This window comes from Ruditapes philippinarum, unplaced genomic scaffold (assembly GCF_026571515.1).
Source record: "Ruditapes philippinarum isolate M1 unplaced genomic scaffold, ASM2657151v2 ctg14_1_1_1_1, whole genome shotgun sequence".
Lineage (NCBI taxonomy): Eukaryota > Metazoa > Mollusca > Bivalvia > Venerida > Veneridae > Ruditapes > Ruditapes philippinarum.
Window position 1 is genome coordinate 206550 of NW_026851921.1, and position 20841 is coordinate 227390.

The 20841-nt window shown below is 34.0% G+C and overlaps 1 protein-coding gene across 7 annotated transcripts in view; it reads right to left on the minus strand.

The window, feature by feature from the left end:
* Positions 1 to 356: 356 nt before the first annotated feature.
* LOC132742732 (E3 ubiquitin-protein ligase HUWE1-like) overlaps positions 357 to 20841 on the minus strand; it is a 90923-nt gene continuing 70438 nt past the window's right edge. For 6 of the 7 annotated variants that reach the window (XM_060731220.1, XM_060731215.1, XM_060731226.1 and 3 more), the window contains exons 64-74: positions 18625 to 18741; positions 17678 to 17868; positions 10517 to 10843; positions 8846 to 9031; positions 8035 to 8238; positions 6270 to 6545; positions 5623 to 5893; positions 5111 to 5216; positions 4178 to 4477; positions 2943 to 3133; positions 357 to 2742 (exon numbers count right to left, since the gene is read on the minus strand). In XM_060731220.1, coding sequence (XP_060587203.1) covers positions 2640 to 2742; positions 2943 to 3133; positions 4178 to 4477; positions 5111 to 5216; positions 5623 to 5893; positions 6270 to 6545; positions 8035 to 8238; positions 8846 to 9031; positions 10517 to 10843; positions 17678 to 17868; positions 18625 to 18741 — 2272 coding nt within the window. In that variant the 3' untranslated portion in view covers positions 357 to 2639. The remainder of the gene's footprint in view (positions 2743 to 2942; positions 3134 to 4177; positions 4478 to 5110; positions 5217 to 5622; positions 5894 to 6269; positions 6546 to 8034; positions 8239 to 8845; positions 9032 to 10516; positions 10844 to 17677; positions 17869 to 18624; positions 18742 to 20841) is intronic. The other variant, XR_009627467.1, reaches the window with a different exon arrangement.

Below are 20841 nucleotides of genomic sequence, written 5' to 3' on the forward strand. Positions count from 1 at the left end.
AATTTTGAAATTATTGATATGTTGCATGATTCACCACAGTAATACTATAATGATAATAACAGATGATTTCTATAAATTTAATTACAGTGTTTAATTTAATAATGAATACTCCTTTTTTCCACAAAAAAACTTTCAACCATAAATTATAAGTTTTTCAATATTGGTCATACGTGCATGTTACACTAATGACTATACTGGTTGGCTTTTGGTATGATATAGTTCATGAAAATGCACTTACGACTGTTTTAATATAAATAACCTCAGTTCTAGGACTGAAGATGTATTGAGCACGACGCCAGGCAAAGAGTTTAATGAAAGTATGTCAAATAAATTTGTAGAACAGAAAGAAAACAGGATTGCTTGTCAAACATGATTTATTTACAATATGAAGGATAAATACATTTATACAGCACAAGTGTGCTTAGCAATGAATGCAGAATTTGTAACAAACATTTAACAAACAAAAAGTGCCAAAATAAAGAAACAACATTTTGTAATTGTAGTAAATATTAATCCAGCTTTCATCACATAGGTGAATAGTCCAAACAAACCTTAGCTACATGTGTCAGTAACAGTTAAATGTAATTTGAGCCGCGTCACGACAAAACCAACATAGTGCGTTTGCGACCAGCACGGATCCAGACCAGCCTGCGCATCCGCGCAGTCTGATCAGGATCCATGCTGTTCGCTTACAGACCCTATAACATTCTTTACTGATAGCGAACAGCATGGATCCTGATCAGACTGCCCGGATGCTCAGGCTGGTCTGGATCCATGCTGGTCGCAAACCCATTATGTTGGTTTTGTCGTGACACGGCTCATTTGTAAATGTGAATTTCTAATAAATAGAAAACAATCAAAAACATGTTTGCACCAAAATTTAAGATGTATATATATTATACAATAAGCTGTTATAGTGAAAAAATATAGACCCCACACTTTCTAACACACATTACGAGGATAGAAATCTATGATTGCACGGAATTCGTGGTATTAACTAGCTTTAAACATACAGATTCAATTTTATATTTCTTCCATGCAAATTTCATTTCCAACAATAAGAATTTGAAACTTTAGCTGCAATGGAAATTCACAATTGTTATTGGCTAGCACTACTAGAATGCATATCTTAAAAGCTCAAAGAATCACATTGTCTCAATAAATGTTAATACGTTCACGTTAATGCATACCAGAAAAAAAGTGCAAAGTCATTAATATTTTAATTTTAATCAAGATTAAACGGGCTTTTTATATGTAATGCAAGTGTTTGTCTCTTAAGACCAGAAATGATCATCTACAAGTAATGAATATATAAACAGCCATTTCACCTGCCATTCATGTATAGCACTTAAATTATATAACAAAAAAGCTATCATATGACATAAAAATAAAAAAAAAATAAAGAAAAACAAATATAGCACAAAACAAACATTCAAAAATGTTAATATTAATATATGTACTAGAAAATATTTCAGTACAGTCTATTCATCATCATTTTTATCATCTTCATCATCAGCACTTTCTTTTGAAATTTCAATCATTGTACGAAACAATATAAATACAAATTATTTGTATAACACAAGAAAAACGAAAAACAAACAATATAAAACAACAGATTGTTCACAAAAAGGGGAGATAATTTTAGCAAATCATAATTATACAAAATGATATTTACATCAGTAACAAAACCATAGACTATTCTTTATGAACTAATAAACACTACCCTGCTTAATTTCTTAAATGGATTCGTCCAGCTTACATTTTTTGGAACTGTTCATTGTTAATCCGGAAAAAAAAATCTAGTCAAGTCAGCCCAGTGTCGAGCCTGTGCAGACAGCATGGATGTGCACGCTGGCCTGGCTCTGTACTGGTGGCATAGCATAGGTTGATCACATTCCCTTTCCGCAGGGTAAGGCTTAATAGTGGAACAGCGGTCTTTTTTTAAACACAAGAATATAATTTCTCTTAGAAATAGACTCTTTTAACTTTCAACATTTTTGACTGAACAATAGGGTATCATGTCTTTACTTACACAAATAAAATGAAACAATGTTTTCTTCACATATAACACAATACTGCTATAGTCTATGTGAATTTATGTGGTCACCACTTTATGTAATAATTTGTCTGATCACCAGCTACAATGGTTACTCAGAAGCAAAAAATATTAACAGAATTAGTTATTCTAAATTTCATTATGTACACAATATAACCAAATATAACCATCTGATTCTCTAACTCTATATACATCTTAATGGGAAGTTAAATGCACATAAATTTTGTCTTTAAAAGCAATTTCATTTCATTTTTGAACTGAAATCATACTGAAAATTCATTAGAAAAGTATCACCATTTTTTTTGGATAAAAAAGATATATTTTTTCTTCTAAATGTGTCAATTTTTATCAGCTTTAGTAACAGCTTCATAAACAATTTTAACAATGTAACCAACCCTAAACAAATCGCAACTAAAGCTGTGAATAATAAAGAGGAAAAAAAAATCACAAAAAGTTCAAAAGTTCATTGTCCCATCACTTCCATCTCACTTTGATGAATTTTACCGCGTTTACAGATCTACCATATATAACAATGTTTGTTTCTTGTACGAGATATCTCAATATCTCCACCACCATGTAGATATTATGCCAAACCAAATCCCTCGGAGCACTCATTTATAGCAAGAAGTAACATGTGTCTTAATTTATCGTAAGTTTCGTAAGCTGGTAAATCAAGCTGGTTGAAGCTGAAAATATATAACAAGATTTATACATGAGAAATTCTTGAATCAAATATGAAATATGAGATATGAAATTTAAAGTAAATTAAACTATACTGCCTACATTACAACATTTTTCACAATAATATAGTTTCTCTGTAGAAGCAAAACAGTCCAGCAAAAACATGTTATCATGGACAATTGGGGCAGTTCATGTCAATACATACCATGTGTGTGCTGCAGGCAGTCTATCAGTGGAACGGTCATCTCTATGAATCTGGAATTTCTGTGTGCCATTCATTCCTTCCAAGTGAGCGAAACCTTGTAGTGGTACCTTAGATGTGCCCGTCACAAACTGAAGGAACCGTGCCCGGTCAGCTTGGTCAAATGATCTCAGAGCGCGCCAGAACCATTGTATCTGTAAAAATATCATAGAAAATGTTCTATACAAATAGAGTTGATATATTGAATGTCTACAGAGACATTAAACTGCTGCAATAATTTTTTTTTTTAATCTGTTCCCAACTGGAGACATTACTTTATAAAACAAGAGGGCCATGATGGCCCTGAGGTCGCTCACCTGTATATAGGCCCCCTGAGCGGGGCCAGTTTAAACCCCAGGGCTTTTATTTGAACAAACTAGGAAGACACCCATAAGAAGTTAAGTTTTTACTACACACATATAATGAAAAACAATGATTTGTCCCCTCCCCCTTCCCCCGGCAGGGCCAATTTCAACCCAAGGGCTTTTATTTGAACAAACTTGGTAGACACCCATAAGATGTTTCATGCTAAACATCTAAGCTGTAGCTCATTGGGTTTTTTAAAAGAAGATTTTTTAAGTTTTTACTATTCACATATAGTTAAAAACAATGACACCCCTTGGGCGGGGCCAGTTTTGACCCCAGGGCTTTTATTTGAACAAACTTTGTAGACACTCACTAGAAGATGTTTCATGCCAAATATCTAAGCTCTAGCTCTTTGGGTTTTTTAAAAGAAGATATTTAAAGTTTTTTCTTTCGGTTGCCATGGCAACCAGAGTTCTGCATGGAATTAAATTCTTTGAACAATTTTTAAAGGTGACCACCAAAGGAACATTCCTGTGAAGTTTGGATGAAATTGGCTCAGTGGTTTATGAGGAGATGTCATTTAAAGTAAAAGTTTACGGACGGACGCCGGACGGACGGACGCCGGACGAAAAGCGATCACAAAAGCTCACCCTGTCACTTTGTGACAGGTGAGCTAAAAAGGAAATGGATCCTTTGTTCAAGGTTTGTTCCTTCATTAAAGTAAAGCTGGAACATTGCCAAATAATCTGTACAACATAACTTTCTCTACATAACTTTTACAATGCCCATGTGACTGTCTTTTCCCAAAAACAAAATGTTGTAACAAAAATTTCAGCTCAAACATTCAAGTAAGACTGTCACATCCAATACAATACAAGAAGTCTATAACATACCTGTAAGGAATTAGACTGGTATTTATGATACTCTGAATTGGACTTCAGATCCTCTATATCAAAAGTGGGCAGTCCCGACAGTAACAATTCTAACTCCTGCTCATTGAAGATGGCGATCAGTTTCTTTGGTATGATGTCGTAGAATCCCTCAAGGAAGGCACTCAGCTGCTGACGTATGGCTCCAGTCATCTTCATCTGACACACGTGTTTAACATATTCGTACTTCGTTTCCTCTGTAACGTTGATGTTACGTCCATTAGGTATCAAATCACGTACCTGGTTGATACCAAACTCCATGATCTGAAGAAAACCAAGTTAACAATTAAATGTCATATTTTTATTTGAAAAGGTTTAATTTTGTTACAAAGTATTTGATTTTTTATGAAAATACCTCAGATTTCCTTTACTCTAAATATACTAAATTCAACTCCTTGCAACTTTCAAGGACTTCAGATATGCACAACTACTGCCCTAACAAGACATCACAGTTCTTAATTATATTCTTAGTTATTAATAATAAACAAACACATATTCAGTAAATGTAAACCTGAGTTTTTGTTGTATTTCAATATATGCTTAGTGTATTGGGTGTTATCTATTTCTTAAAATAAACACATAGACCCCACAATCAGTGCATTATTTTTTTCCCCGTTTATAAAACCATACAATCAACATTTATTAAAATTTACATGACACATCAAACCATAGTTAAAAGTCTATCCAGTTGGACAAATAAACAGAGATAGTGGTTCAAAATGTTATAAACAACCACGTTTATTTATTTGACACCTGTTCTGGTTAAGTAAAAGAGTTGTTTGAATAAAGTCCAAAAATCCATGAAAATTTGGCTAAAAATAAGATTTTATCCTAATAATCATGAACAAACAGTACAGAATGTCACACATCAGACCATGGTTATCATTTTAAATTTACCTCTGTGCTGAATGTGAGATCATATCCCAGATCTTTGACATCATTTTCCAGCAGGAAAACAAGACCCTGGTAGAAGGAGTAGTCTTCTGCCTCCATGTCTGTGTACCTGTATATACAGATATAATTGTATTTTACCATTATAGAAACACAAATCTATCAAAACAAATTATCATACTTGGAAGTTTTCTAATGAAAGTATAGTTATATAACTGAAGACAAACAAACAGATTGATTTTCACTATTTCACACTTCGGGGGTAAGTCTTAATGTTTCATGGATCAAATAATTAGCCAACAAAAAATGTACATACAAATGATTAAATTAAGTCAACAAATTTCAAGTTCAAATCATCTTTCTAATAATACATCAATGCAAATTTAGAAGTTAGGTTAAATTAGTCAATAACAATTCAGTGTTTCAGTTCTTTCACAAATTAAATTACCCCTATCAAGCTATGGTATGTCTTGTGAAAAATACATGTACCTAAAACATAACCATGAATCAAAACTTACTTGACAGCAGCACCAATAATATGTTTGTAGAAAGATCTTGTGAAGTAACAATCCATCAACTTGTTGTCATATATAGCCTTGGCAATAATCCGACCAACAAACTTAAAGTAACTAAGGTGGTTACTGTTACAATGTGACGAGGCATTGATCGTGTACGTGACACGGTCTCCAGGTGACGTGATGAACAAGGCGTACATGGGATTGAAGATTTCACGTGCGATGATGATGTACCATTCTCGTAACAAACCACCGGCATCCTGTCCATCCTCACCTAAATCATACAACAAATAAATACAATAATTTTGAAAACAAATATCTAAATGAAACTTCCCAAATGCAGTAAAATTCTCTAAAATGCATTTCTTTTCATTTTGGCAATAAATTTGAGTGGCAGTGTGTACAACTGGTTAACTAGTCAGAATAGTTTCAAATGACTTATAGCCACATGGGTTCAAACCCCGTTGAGGCAAGCTGTTGTTTATTTGGGCAAGAAACTAAACATTCATTGCTTAGTATTGGTAGGTTCCAGGAACAGATTTGAGAATGGCTTCCAACATAATTGAACTAAAATAAATTCATATAAACTAAACTAAATCTTGATGAAATTACCTAATAAACAAAATAACAATGTATTTTCAGAATTGTACCTTCAAACACAATGTAAAATCTGTGCTTCCATTCATCAGCTGTTTTCCTAAATAATTCCCTAAAGGAATCTTCGAACACGTGTTCTCTACGAACATGTACGGCGAGGTCTTCTCTACGTATGCCTTCATCTAATCTCTCTAGTTCTTGCCGAAAGTAACGTCTCTTTACATCAAAGTCAAGAACACGAGTATGATCTACTAACACTGCAAACGGTCCATCAGCAAGTGGTGTTGTCGACTGTCGTAGAATTTGATTTAAAACGGTACGGTGGGTCTCTGTAAATACACAAATTTTTTTTGTAATAAATACAACAATAAAATACATCATTAATTGTCTACAAGAATAAGGATATAGGTCTGATAAATTCCTACAGGAAATCGAAGCATGGTGCTAACTTCATAGTGTATTAATAGATCACTGTTTCAAAAGTTTTGATCATACATATATAGAACTCATCTTAGATACAGTAGTCTTTGACACAGTCATGCAGTTTTAAGTCTAAACTTTAGGTAGAATACCAAAATTTAGGTACAGTTATAAAGATTTCCTCAGTAGGAGATCTACTCTAAGAAACAAGTTTAAGCTTCACCATAGAATTTTAGGTAAACAAGCATTTGATAGTATTGCGGGCAATACAGTAGTCCCCTACCGGTCCCTCAAAAAGTTCTTTAATTGTCATACACTCCTGTGTATTGCCATTTATAATGAATTTGAGGATGAAGTCTGTATTTGAAAATATCAACCACAAAACATAATAAAATAAGTTTGTCTATATCACAGTAATGTGTTAAGTTTCCATGCTTAGTAAGGAAATTATGTTTATACAACCTTGTCATATTATTACGATGTCGGATTTTAAAGTAAATCCTATAAGGAATGAAGAAGTTGGAGTGAAAATACCAGTTTCTCGAAAAAAATCTAAGTTCAAGGGGGACATAATTCTGGAAATAGTCTTGCTAGAGTATTTAACCTTCTCAAAAATGTTGAGTGATAATAAGAAACATATATATGAAGTTTGAAGTAGATACATTAGGAAATAAAGAAGTTATTTAAAAAAGACAACATTTTTTCCCCTAAAAAATCTAAGTTCAAGGGAGGTAATACTGATATTTTGTGCTAGAGTTATAAACATTGTCACATATGATGCGCTTGATGACCAGAAACTTATATTTAAAGTTTGAAGTAAACACCTTAAGAAATAAAGAACATATTGTGAAAAAGCTGAAAAATTTAAATCAGAAATCTTGAAATTCAGGCTATTTGTTGCCATAGCAACCAGAATTTTCAACATAGGAAGAAAAGAAAAAGATGTGCATAATCTCCAGACTGCCATCTACCCATATTTCAAGTTTCATAAAAATATTTTCAGTACTTTTTGAGTTATCACTGGATCCAGTTTATGTGTTAAATTTGCCATATTTTCAGACTATTTGTTGCCATAGCAACCAGAATTTTCAACATAGGAAGAAAAAAAAAAGACGTGCATAATCTCCATACTGCCATCTATCCATATATCAAGTTTCATAAAAATATTTTCAGTAATTTTTGCGTTATCGCGGGATCCAGTTTTGTGGACGGACGGACTGACGGACTGACAGACGGACAGACAGACGGACGGAGGGTAAACCTAAAGTCCCCTCCGGTTAAACCGGTAGGGGACTAATTACAAAATCTTTGATACTGGATCATGTCTCAATCAGAAGAAACACATTAAGACAATAAGACCATATCCAGTTAAAACTGCACCAAGATGTAATATCTCACCAGCAAACTTGAGGAACTTCTGTGTATCAGGAGGTAGGTTGGACACAGACGTCTGTAATGAATTCTCCCTGTTTAGAGCTGGAACATCGGAGGTTGATGTTGAGGGTGCTGGTTGAGGTGAGGGAGGCATGTCCATGTTGAGATGTGCAAGTTGATCCTCTCTCTTCACTGGCTTATTATCCTTCACCTTGTTCTCTTTCTCACCTAAAACAAGTCAATTTACTTTGAAGCTTCACTTTGCTAAATTTATGCAATGGATTTGCTTTGTTTTAAAACTATAACAGTACACTATGAATTTTAGGGATTTAATATCAAGATAATAAATGTAACAGTTGAGAAATAAACAAAATAATAAAAACATTCACTGCAAAATATACTCCTGATGTATGCAGTCCATATAAATAAATCAACTCGACATTGTTTTTTTTTCTTTTCATTATTAAGCTGGCTTTATAACATGTTGTTATTATCTTATCAACATACTGAGCAAACAGTTTTAAAAGTATGTGCATATTGAGCTTGATATCAATTAGTCTGATTTCCAGTTTTAGATAAGAATTTCATAAATGGGGATAATTCAGTCAAAATCCATGCTACAGGTAGTGACAAACAATTTTGTTTCAAATAAATTATTTTAGTTGTTACTTTACAGAACTTGCATCAAAAAGTTGAAGTACATTTCAGTCAGGCTGCATGCTAGAATTTTTGGCCCTGAAATTTGATTAAGTTATGCCAAAACTAATACTGAAGCCATGGAGAGCATGGTACCTCCTTTGTTATTCATAAATGCATAATAAAATTTAATACATACCAGCATGTACAAGGAAGAATGCCTCTACTGCAGGTTGTAGAATAAGTACAGCATGATGATCTGGTGTTTTATCTAACTCTGTTAAACATTCCCCTAGTGTGAACCACAACTCTTCTAGATCAATCTGCTCACTGAGCCTGGGTAACTGTACCTCAGTCTTTGTTGCCTCTGTCTCGGAGGAAGTACCTAAATAACATACAAATACAATTTTTTTAGAGCTGAACAGATTCAACTTCAAACAAAAATACTTGTCCAGAGATCTGCCGAGGACGCGATTTTGCGCCATTGGCGCTAAAAAAATGAGAATGGCGCAGGAAAATCGGCAGCAAAGGGCCATGGGCGCATCTAAAATCTGTGCCAGAGACTTATAAGAAAACAAAACTGTCTGCTGGCTTAAAACTGGTACTAACAGCAACATGTTACCAATTCCCCAGTAATTACGCATATTCTTGAGTTTATCCATTCCCCTATAACTTTTGTCCATGTTATCTACTCACCTTATTTCTTCTCATAATCCCTTTCCCACACAGATACTCATTTTTACTACGTAAATTTAATCCAATAAAACAAACAAACAAATTATACAATTACTTAATATTTAAAATGACTATTGGTAACTGAAAAAAAGTGTTGCTATTTTAAGAAATGCTGTAAGTTACAGTAAAATCTGACAGGTGTACAACTGGATTACCCCTAAGGTCACTCAGGTTCACGTAAGCTTTGGCTGATTTAGTGTAAAAAAAAAAAAGATGTCTATTTCGTCATCAGAATATTTGACAGGGTGATTAACCAATCAGGGAAACATAGTGCATGACTTTTATCATGATCAAAAGGTCTGTCGGCAAGTGTCTTTGATGTATGCTGTCTAAACAGAGGCATACAAGGGGCAAAAAAATTCGTCAATATACAGTGGTAAAGGACATTTGGTGCAAAGTAGGAACAATTAAATGGATAATGCACAGTATTAGACATTAGAAGTAAGAACCAGCAATTATGTAAATAAATTTGCATATAAAATTTTTGAGCAGCCATTTGAAAAAAAAATTTTGCCTGCAATTAATATTAGTTAGAAAGTTACCATGTAGACATAATTTTTAATTATTGGTTAAGTAATGAATCATAAGTGAACCACTTGTCATAAAATATGGTGTAAGTTTTATTACCAGGGAAATTCAATTATCTACTAACTTTTTAACAATTATTTAGGTCAATGTTTACTTATTTTCCTAAGGCCCATACTTTGGTAAAAATGGCCCATCATTTTCAGACCAAGTGGGCCCAAGGCCCAGTACTTTCAAATTCTAGGCAGATCTCTGCTTGTCACATTTTGACTTTGTATTTAAATACATTTGTATTTTTATGTCAAGTTTAAAGTCAAACTGATGGTGCTGAGACCCTATGGTGACTTTCTAGCTTAACAGGTGGAGTGAAGACATCAGATGCCACTCTTGCCATTATTTTCATGGAAAGAATCATCAAATGCCTACATTTTTATTTGGAACCAGTAATGCACTTTCTAGAATAAATGACTAGACAGCAAAATAGAATTATACTTTATTTTGAGACCAGTAACAAGCATTATAATACTGTTTTCAAAGGTTACCGGTTGATATGATTGCAAGAAAGAATATTTTGATTACAACTGTATCTAATGAGTGATATCTCTAATACCTGGTTTATCTGTTTCCATTGGAGATTCCCCAGTGGTATCCCCACCAGTGGCCCCTGCTGCTGGAGGACCCTGTGCAACAACTTCTTCATCCGGAGAGTCCCTCTGTTGTGCAGCCAGGCCAACTGAACCATGAACTGGTGGTACATGTGGGGTGTCAGGTGTATTGTTGTCAGAATCACGTAAATTGAGCTCTACAGCTGGCGGTGGTACGGCAGCCGTACCGTCTCTCCGATTGTTCACAAACTGCATGATGGCATCAGCCTCGGCCTCTAACAGTGCCATCGCCTCACCTAGGTGACGTAGGTCACGGTTAGTTGGTGTAGTACCTGGTAAGCAAATATTTACATCATGGCATCAAGTAATACGTTACGGGTAAGTAGCAACAAATTAAGAAATAATATGCTGAAACAGAAGTTTCAGTCATTAAGACAAAGTAATCTGATCACATATGTGTTTTCTACTACACAGGACAATATGGCTTTTAACAAAACACTAGAACTCCGCGAGTCGGATGTGTCGCCTTGTGAACAATATAGTTTAGGAGAAATGGCCAGGACAAAAATGAAATACGAAAACTAACAAAGGGCAATAGCTCAAAAAATAATAAGTGCAGAGCAGCAGTTTCTATGCATTGCACTTCTTATCAATAAGATCTATCATTCTATGAAGTTTCAAGTCCATATCTTTTATAATTTATAAGAAATGGCCTGGACAAAAATAAAATATGAAAATATATAAAGGGTAATAACTCAAAAATAAGAAATGCAGAGTACCGGTTCTTGTACACTGCACTTTTTCTTAATGAGATCTATCATCCTAAGAAGTTTCATGTCTATAGCTTTCATACTTGAGGAGAAATGACCTGGTTAACTGAAATACGAAAACTAACAAAGGGCAATAGCTCAAAAAATAACGAGCAATTATCATAGTATTGCAAGCAATCCATAAGTCCCCTACCGGTTAGAACCCCATCATCATTCTGAAGGGCCAATGGCCATTCACTAATGTTTCAATTTTTCTATATTTTAAGTAAATTTGTTGGAAAAGTTCTTTAAAAGTGATCACAGGAAACAGTTTTTATGAACACACAGACAGACAGACGGACTGAAGGACACTCAAAAGTTAATATTTGAAACATCCCTGCTACCAAAATATAACATTTTTAAAAGCAAAATGCTTAAAGAGGAGATAACTCTTGAATTAAAGATGCAATTTCATAAAAAAATTTCAATAAAAAAAAAAAAAAAAAAAAAAAAAAAAAAAAAAAAAAATAAATAAAAGCGGTAAAACAGATGAAGAACGCATTACATGCGCGTTTTCTTACAAGACTGCATTAATGATGACATCGTACCGAAGGGTCTTCGTCTATCTTTGAAGGTGAGCGTCGGACCAGATGGTAAAGAATTACAGGATGACATAAACAATCTACTTCATAAAGTAAGTGTTGAAATTTGTGAACGTATTAAAGAGGACCATCTCCGTCACAATGACAAAACAGATAATATGATTGAAAATACGCGACGTTTATTACAAAATAAACTTACTACTTCCGATTTCTCCAATCTTGAAAATGAAATTACAAGTTACACAGAAGACAAAAAGAATGACATTGTTATTAAACATGAAAAAGAAACTGACATATTTGAGAGAAGAAATGAGTAAATCTAGATCTACATTGAAATAAAAACGGAAATCATTCCCCTGTCACCACTGATTCCATATCAACGTCGCCGCAAATTGTAAATTATAATAGTGAACAAGACTGGCAAACGGTAAAAAAGAAACAAAGATCATCTAAATCGACAAAGAAATTTACGGTTAACAAAAATGTCAATAATATTTCAACCAAAGCTTTCAACAACTACAAAAACAGGTATAATCCAACCAACCTTAGAAAATCAGAAATCAAAAAACGTGAAAACCCCGGGCACCAAGAAAACATACAGGGAGGCCGTGATCAACGGGGAACCAAAGAATCTGAAAACAAATCAACTGCTACAAAAAAATGGATATAGTGTTACAAGAAATAAAGGAAATCGCAATGATAACAACAAAGCAAAATCACGAAGGTTCAAAAAATTCCAGACACGAAATCAATATAAAAATATAAAAAGCGGAAAAGTCAGATACAACAAGGTAAAAAAACAGTGTTGAACTTATCATCACGCCCAATGTCAGAAACTGAACTGATAGTGCTTGGAAAAAGGGTTAGGATTTTGTCCACGATATAATTCGCATGATAAGGTTCGATTAGCGGAAGAAGTTTTTCATTTTTCAAGACGTTTAAGACTAAAAGAGTACTTCAACGATTTGTATAAAAATGATAACAACGAAAGCGATGATAATAACCAAAACGAAGAATATCAAAATTTGCCGTTCTATAATAAAACATCATCTACCTTTACCCCACCTAGCGGGAGAGACATTTATTTGGATTTTTATATTGAGGCTATAAGTAATGAAATTATGCACTCTTCTAAACAAAAACGGTTTCGTCCTAATATATCCAAACAAGAACTCCAGTCGCTTAAAGACCTATCTCGTGATACAAATATTATTATCAAAAAGGCAGACAAATCCAATACCATCGTTATAATGGACAAACAGAAGTACATCAACGAAGTGAATCGGCAACTGAACGATGAGCGATATTACAAAAAAGTAGAAAAGGAACAACATAATTTGACTAAGTTAAAAATAGAAGAATGTGTAAATGAAATACAGGAAAATAATGTAAGCATTACTAAACAATTTGACATGTTCCCGTCTACTATTCGTACACCTCAATTTTACATTTTACCGAAAACGCATAAATCATATGATGAGAAACTTCCTCTTGGATACCCTGGTCGTCCCCATTGTTTCAGCATGTAGCTCCAGTACTGAGAACATAGCGAAATACCTAGACTTTATTTTAAATCCTTTTATGCAAAGTTTGCCTTCCTATATCAAGGATACCACCGACTTTATAAATAAGGTTCGTAATCTTAAATTAAACAAAGACACCTATCTAGTTACCCTTGATGTTTCATCATTATACACAAATATCCCTCATAATGAAGGTATTGAATCTTGTATATATTTTTTTACAGAAAGATAAAGGAAACAATAACATCAAAGCTAATGATATAAGGAAATTGTTAAATATTGTTTTACATAATAATTGCTTTGACTTTAATGATCAGAGTTATTTACAAAACCATGGGCACAGCAATGGAAGCCCTATGGCACCTTCTTATTGCTTCATTATTCATGGGTAGACTAGAAGAGCAATTTCTTAACTCTACTTATGTAAAACCTGATGTCTGGTTACGTTTCCTAGATGATATTTTCATGATTTGGAATGATTCTTTGGAAACGCTAAACTTTTTTATAGATTCCTTAAATAGTTTCCACCCGAATATTAAATTCACTTACAATATTTCTAAAAGTTCGGTACCTTTTCTTGATGTTTCTGTATCTAAAGACGTAACAGGAAAAATTGTTACGATATATTTTGCAAACCTACAAATATGCATTTGTATTTAGATTTTACATCCTCTCATCCTTTATCATGTAAGCGTGGTATCCCGTTTAGTCAAGCTAAACGTTATAGACGTGTCATTTCCGATGACGGTACTTTTAAGCAGTCTTTAGATACGTTAAATAGATATTTTTCTTGATAGAAATTATCCTAAATCTATTATTGAGAAAGCGTTTTCTAAAATTGAAGGCATGTCCCAAAATGATGCTCTAAGTCCTGTCGTTAAAAATACTAGTTCAATAATACCTTTTACTGTATGTTTTAATACATCTCTGCCTAATATTGGTGAAATCTTAAATAAATATTGGGATCTATTACTTTTGTCTGATAAGGTAAGCGTTAAAAATATACATACCAAGTTCAAACCTATTTTAGCATATAGACGTCCTAAAAACATTCGAGATTATCTTATGAGAAGTGCTTTACGTGATCGCACATTTTTATCTAGCCAATGTTTACGAAGTAGATGTTCACATTGTAACAATATAATTGTTGGTTCCCAATTTAATAGCAGCATAACAGGTAGTTCTTTTGATTTACACAATGATGTTAATTGTACTACGCGTAATGTAATTTACCTCATTACATGTAAAGGCTGTAAAAAGCAATACGTAGGTCAGACTAATCAAAATGTATCATGCAGAATGAATAAACATAGATTTGATATAAGAAATTGTGACGTTAATCCAGTTTCACATGTTGCGATCCATTTCGGATCAAACGATAATAAGTGTTCATTGTCAGATTTTTCATTTTTACCTATAGAAATTATAGACAACAACATGGACCGGTTATGTAAAGAATCTTTTTGGATCCATAAATTAAATACTATGATTCCAAATGGACTAAATAATAAAGTATTGTTTGATTTATAATAGGTTACATGAATATTAATATGTTTGTCTATTATCTTATTTTTATTAACACTGTCTAATAGACATCTGTATCACTGTTGATCCATTTTAATTCATGTACCAGCTTTATTTATAGCATAAATATTTGTTACTACATGTTATCATAGTTTTGCCGCTAAACGCCATAACGTTTTTCGCGCGTTTAACGCGTGTTCCGTTATGACGTCGCTTCCGGTAATTTTATTATGTTTTGCACTGATGAAGGCATATAGCCGAAACGTTTGCAATTAAATTAAATTACTAAATGTTCGTGTTTGTGTGGCTTGTCTGATTATAAAAAAATTTAAGCTCTTTTTGACTTATCACCAACAATGTTATATTTGCCATGTTTTAAGCCTATTTGTTGCCAAGGAAACCAATATTTTTTCAAAATAGGGAGAACAGATAAGACATGCATAATCTCAAGACTGCCATCTACCCATATATCAAGTTTCATAAAAATATTTCCAGTACTTTTTGAGTTATCACTGGTTTCAGTGTAAGTGTAAAATTTGGCATATTTTCAGTCTATGTGTTGCCATAGCAACCAGAATTTTCAGCATAGGAAGAAAAGAAAAAAACGTGCATAATCTCCAGACTGCCATCTACCCATATTACAAGTTTCATAAAAATATTTCTATTACTTTTTGCGTTAACACAGGATCCAGTTTATGTGTAAAATTTGGCATATTTTCAGTCTATTTGTTGCCATAGCAACCAGAATTTTCAACATAGGAAGAAAAGAAAAAAACGTGCATAATCTCCAGACTGCCATCTACCCATATTTCAAGTTTCATAAAAATATTTCCAGTACTTTTTGTGTTATCACTGGATCCAGTTTATGTGTAAAATTTGCCATATTTTAAGCCTATTTGTTGCCATAGCAACCAGAATTTTCAACATAGGAAGAAAAGAAAAAGACGTGCATAATCTCCAAACTGCCATCTATCCATATATCAAGTTTCATAAAAATATTTTCAGTGCTTTTCAAGTTATCGCGGGATCCAGTTTTGTGGACGGACGGACTGACGGACGGACAGACAGACAGACGGACAGGACAGACAGACGGACAGACAGACAGACGGACGGAGGGTAAACCTAAAGTCCCCTCCGGTAAACCGGTAGGGGACTAATAAGTGAAGAGCAGCAGTTTCTATGCACTGCACTTCTTATCAATAAGATCTATCATTCTATGAAGTTTCAAGTCCATATCTTTTATAATTTATGAGAAATGGCCTGGACAAAAATAAAATATGAAAATATATAAAGGGTAATAACTCAAAAATAAGAAATGCAGAGTACCGGTTCTTGTACACTGCACTTTTTCTTAATGAGATCTATCATCCTAAGAAGTTTCATGTCTATAGCTTTCATACTTGAGGAGAAATGACCTGGTTAAAATAAAGTATGAAAATTAACAAAGGGCAATAACTCAAAAAATAAGAAATGAAGAGTACCGGTTCTTGTGCACTGCACTTCTTCTTAATGAGATCTATCATCCTATGAAGTTTTAAGTCCATAGCTTATATACTTTCGGAGAAATGGCCCGGACAAAAATAAAGTATGAAAATTAACAAAGGGAAATAACTCAAAAAATAAGAAATGCAGAGTACCTGTTCCTGTGCCCTGCACTTCTTCTTAATGAGATCTATCATCCTATGAAGTTTCAAGTCCATAGCTGTTATACATTAGAAATGGCCCGGACAAAAAATAAAGTATGAAAATTAACAAAGGGAAATAACTCAAAAATTAGGAAATGCAGAGTGCTGATTCTTATGCACTGCACTTCTTCTTAATGAGATCTATCATCATATGAAGTTTCATGTCCATAGCTTTTATAGTTGAAGAGAAATGGTCCGGACAAAATTAAAGTATGAAAATTTACAAAGGGCAATAACTCAAAAATTAAAAAGTGCAGAGTGTGCCCTGCACTTCTTCTTAATGAGATCTATCATCCTATGAAGTTTCAAGTCCATAGCTGTTATACATTAGGAGAAATGGCTCGGACAAAAATAAAGTATGAAAATTAACAAAGGGAAGTAACTCAAAAATTAGGAAATGCAGAGTACTGATTCTTGTGCACTGCACTTCTTCTTAATGAGATCTATCATCATATGAAGTTTCATGTCCATAGCTTTTATAGTTGAAGAGAAATGGTCCGGACAAAATTAAAGTATGAAAATTTACAAAGGGCAATAACTCAAAAATTAAAAAGTGCAGAGTACCGGTCCTTGTGCACTGCACTTCGTGTTATTGAAAGAAGCATGCATACCAAGTTTGAAGTCAATCCAACTTAAAGTGACTGAGTTATGCTCTGGACAAGCTTTAGGGGACGCCGACAACGACGACAAAAGTAATCCCTATATGTCGCCTTTTCAAGGCGACACAAAAACTGTTTTGTGTTATCAAATACTGACACATTTACACTGACTCAAGAACAAGCAAATAAATTGTATCTTCAGTATTAAAACACTTGGCATTTTAACGACATTTGATAAAATGCCTGTAACTAGTAAAGTTGCTTGATGATTAAAGCTTCAAAAGTAAGTGTATTTCTTCACATAATTGAAAAATTTTATTCTGATATTTTTCTCTTTAACATACTATTTACTGTACATCTTTAAGCTTTCTAAACATCTGCCTTGATCATATACTTTTTATAAAGATAGAGACCTGCAGTTACTCAAATAAAACAAAAGAACAATCTTTCTTTTTTAATGAATGCTTTAGTAACAAAGATTAACCTGTTCCTATTTTTTTCTTCTTGTTGGCAGTTCTGGCGGCATCTCTAAGTTGGATGATCACTTTCAGTATTCTCAGGAAGAAATGTTGACTAGAAGATTTACTTGTTAATGCCGACATTGACGGGACCTGTAGCTCACGACCACTCTTCATTTTCTTAGGAGCAACGACAACCACTGCATGTCCAGAATACCTGAATACAATAATACCTTGCAATATTGCCTAAATTATTTCATCATAAGTTCAAAGTTATACTAGAGGGGTGATAATTATCTTTCTAAATTTGGGTATATACAGCAGTTTTTCTTCTCAAATCTTAAGACAGGAAGAGGATGTTAAGATTATCTCTCTTTGAGTTTTCATACTACTTCTGGCATTCTATGTTTAACACTCTGATTTTTTTGATTTTTTTCAATATCAATAGAAAAGCCATCAAAGAGTTAAAATTACTTATTCCCAAGGGAATGGCAGAATGAACATTTAAGGAAACTTTATATTGAATAAACTGGGTTGTATGGTAAATATTAACAAAAATACAAGTCATTAAGTCTATAAAACAACAGTGTGGTAAAATTAACGTCACTTTAATAGCCTTTTCTAATTTTAATACTAATGTGACTTGAAAAAATTGGTAGGGATGAATAGCCTAGAACAGAAATAACATTCAAGCTCAATCATTATGAGAACATGATGATCCAAAAATCAAACCAACAAATAATATGATATTGTACCAAATCTTGATAATTTACATTTTACTTTTAACACTGTAACATATGTTGCTGAAACATGAAAAGCTGTACAGGCAGCTTTTCACCAAATAGAAATTAATAGTTCAGTAAACTCACCAACAATTTCACCACATTTGTTCACCCTGAAGGGACAATTCCCTTTGCCTACAATAAAATGCTTTCAATGGAAACATATTAAAGTCATTAGAGAGAAAGAGTACCTGTCTTGAAGAACTCCTCTACCCGTACTTGTTGACATTGTGTCCATTTCCTTGCCTTCATCTGAATCAACATCTGGGCTTAACTTGTTTAACTGGTGCAAATCGTCCAACAATATCCTAGAAACAGATCATTCCATTAAAATTTACACAACATTTTTAATATTCAATAATTTCTTTTCATTTCTGAAGCTGTTAGTGTTCTTTTCATTACTTTTCATGAATTAAGTGTATTTTAACATTGTTTCTGTGATACATGTTTTTAAGAACCTTTATTGTTATTAAACTTCACACAATCCTATGAAAACTAGAACTGCCTCTATCATGGCGTGAATACCCCCGCATACCACTTTGTCAGAATCAACAGTGGCAATTTAGAGCTCAAGGACAACCTCCCTGCCAAATCTGAGGTTACTAAGCCAGTGCATTGCTAAGTTATGTATTCTACATGCTTCAAATGTCAAAATCAATACATTGCGGAGAGGACATTCTTTAGCAAATGAGAAGAAAAGCTTTTTTTTTGTCAAGGTCCCTGTGACCTTGACCTTTGACCCAGTGACCTCAAAATCAATAGGGGTCACCTTATAGTCATGATCAACATCCATGCCAAATATGAAGACTGTGGGTCAAAGGAATCTAAAGTTATTGGGCAGACAAACTTATTGAAGTCAAGGCCCCTGTGACCTTGACCTTTGACCTGGTGACCTCAAAATCAATAGGGGTCATCTACTAATCATGACTAACCTCCATTCCAAATATGAAGACTGTGGGTCAAAGGAATCTTAAGTTATTGGGCGGACAAGCTTTTTGAAGTCAAGGCCCCTGTGACCTTGACCTTTGACCTGGTGACCTCAAAATCAATAGGGGTCATCTACTAATCATGACTAACCTCCATGCCAAATATGAAGACTGTGGGTCAAAGGAATCTTAAGTTATTGGGCAGACAAGCTTTTTGAAGTCAAGGCCCCTGTGACCTTGACCTTTGACCTGGTGACCTCAAAATCAATAGGGGTCATCTACTAATCATGACTAACCTCCATGCCAAATATGAGGACTGTGTGTCAAAGGAATCTTAAGTTATTGGGTGGACAAGCTTTTTGAAGTCAAGGCCCCTGTGACCTTGACCTTTGACCTGGTGACCTCAAAATCAATAGGGGTCATCTACTAATCATGACTAACCTCAATGCAAAATATGAAGACTATGGGTCAAAGGAATCTTAAGTTATTGGGCGGACAAGCTTTTTGAAGTCAAGGCCCCTGTGACCTTGACCTTTGACCTGGTGACCTCAAAATCAATAGAGGTCATCTACTAATCATGACTAACCTCAATGCAAAATATGAAGACTATGGGTCAAAGGAATCTTAAGTTATTGGGCGGACAAGCTTTTTGAAGTCAAGGCCCCTGTGACCTTGACCTTTGACCTGGTGACCTCAAAATCAATAGGGGTCATCTACTAATCATGACTTACCTCCATGCCAAATATGAAGACTGTAGGTCAAGGGAATCTTAAGTTATTGGGCGGACAAGCTTTTTGAAGTCAAGGCCCCTGTGACCTTGACCTTTGACCTAGTGACCTCAAAATCAATAGGGGTCATCTACTAATCATGACTAACCTCCATGCCAAATATGAAGACTAAGGGTCAAAGGAATCTTAAGTTATTGGGCGGACAAGAAAAAACCGCCGGACGGACAAGCTGATTCCAGTATGACCCCCTTACAACTTTGTTGTGCGGGGGTATAATAAGAGGCAATAATAACTAGCCCTTCTACAATATAGTGCCAATCTTTTATACACATCTTCTCATTCTGACCAGGGCCACATGTTCACAAAGATATAAGGGTCAGAATGAAAAGCAATAACAAAATTTACATTTCCAAGTCATAGATTTACTATTATTCAATATCAAAGTGGACTTGAAATGGCACAATTTCATGAAATTTTAGAAAAATTCATGATTACTTTACAAGCGGTTTGACACAGAATGCTTGATAGATAGATCCATCAATGATAGATATGTACATTTAAAAGTTGATCCAAACATTGATCTTGATCCTAAATTTGATCCAAACTTTGATCCAGCAATTAGTGTTATTTGTTTTGTAAATTCTAAATTATATCAAAAATCAGTTTGTTTCTTTGTGAATCAGCAATGTTTACATTTTGTTTATCTACCATATTATTACAACCTAATATAATCAGTGGATGTTTCATACAGCAA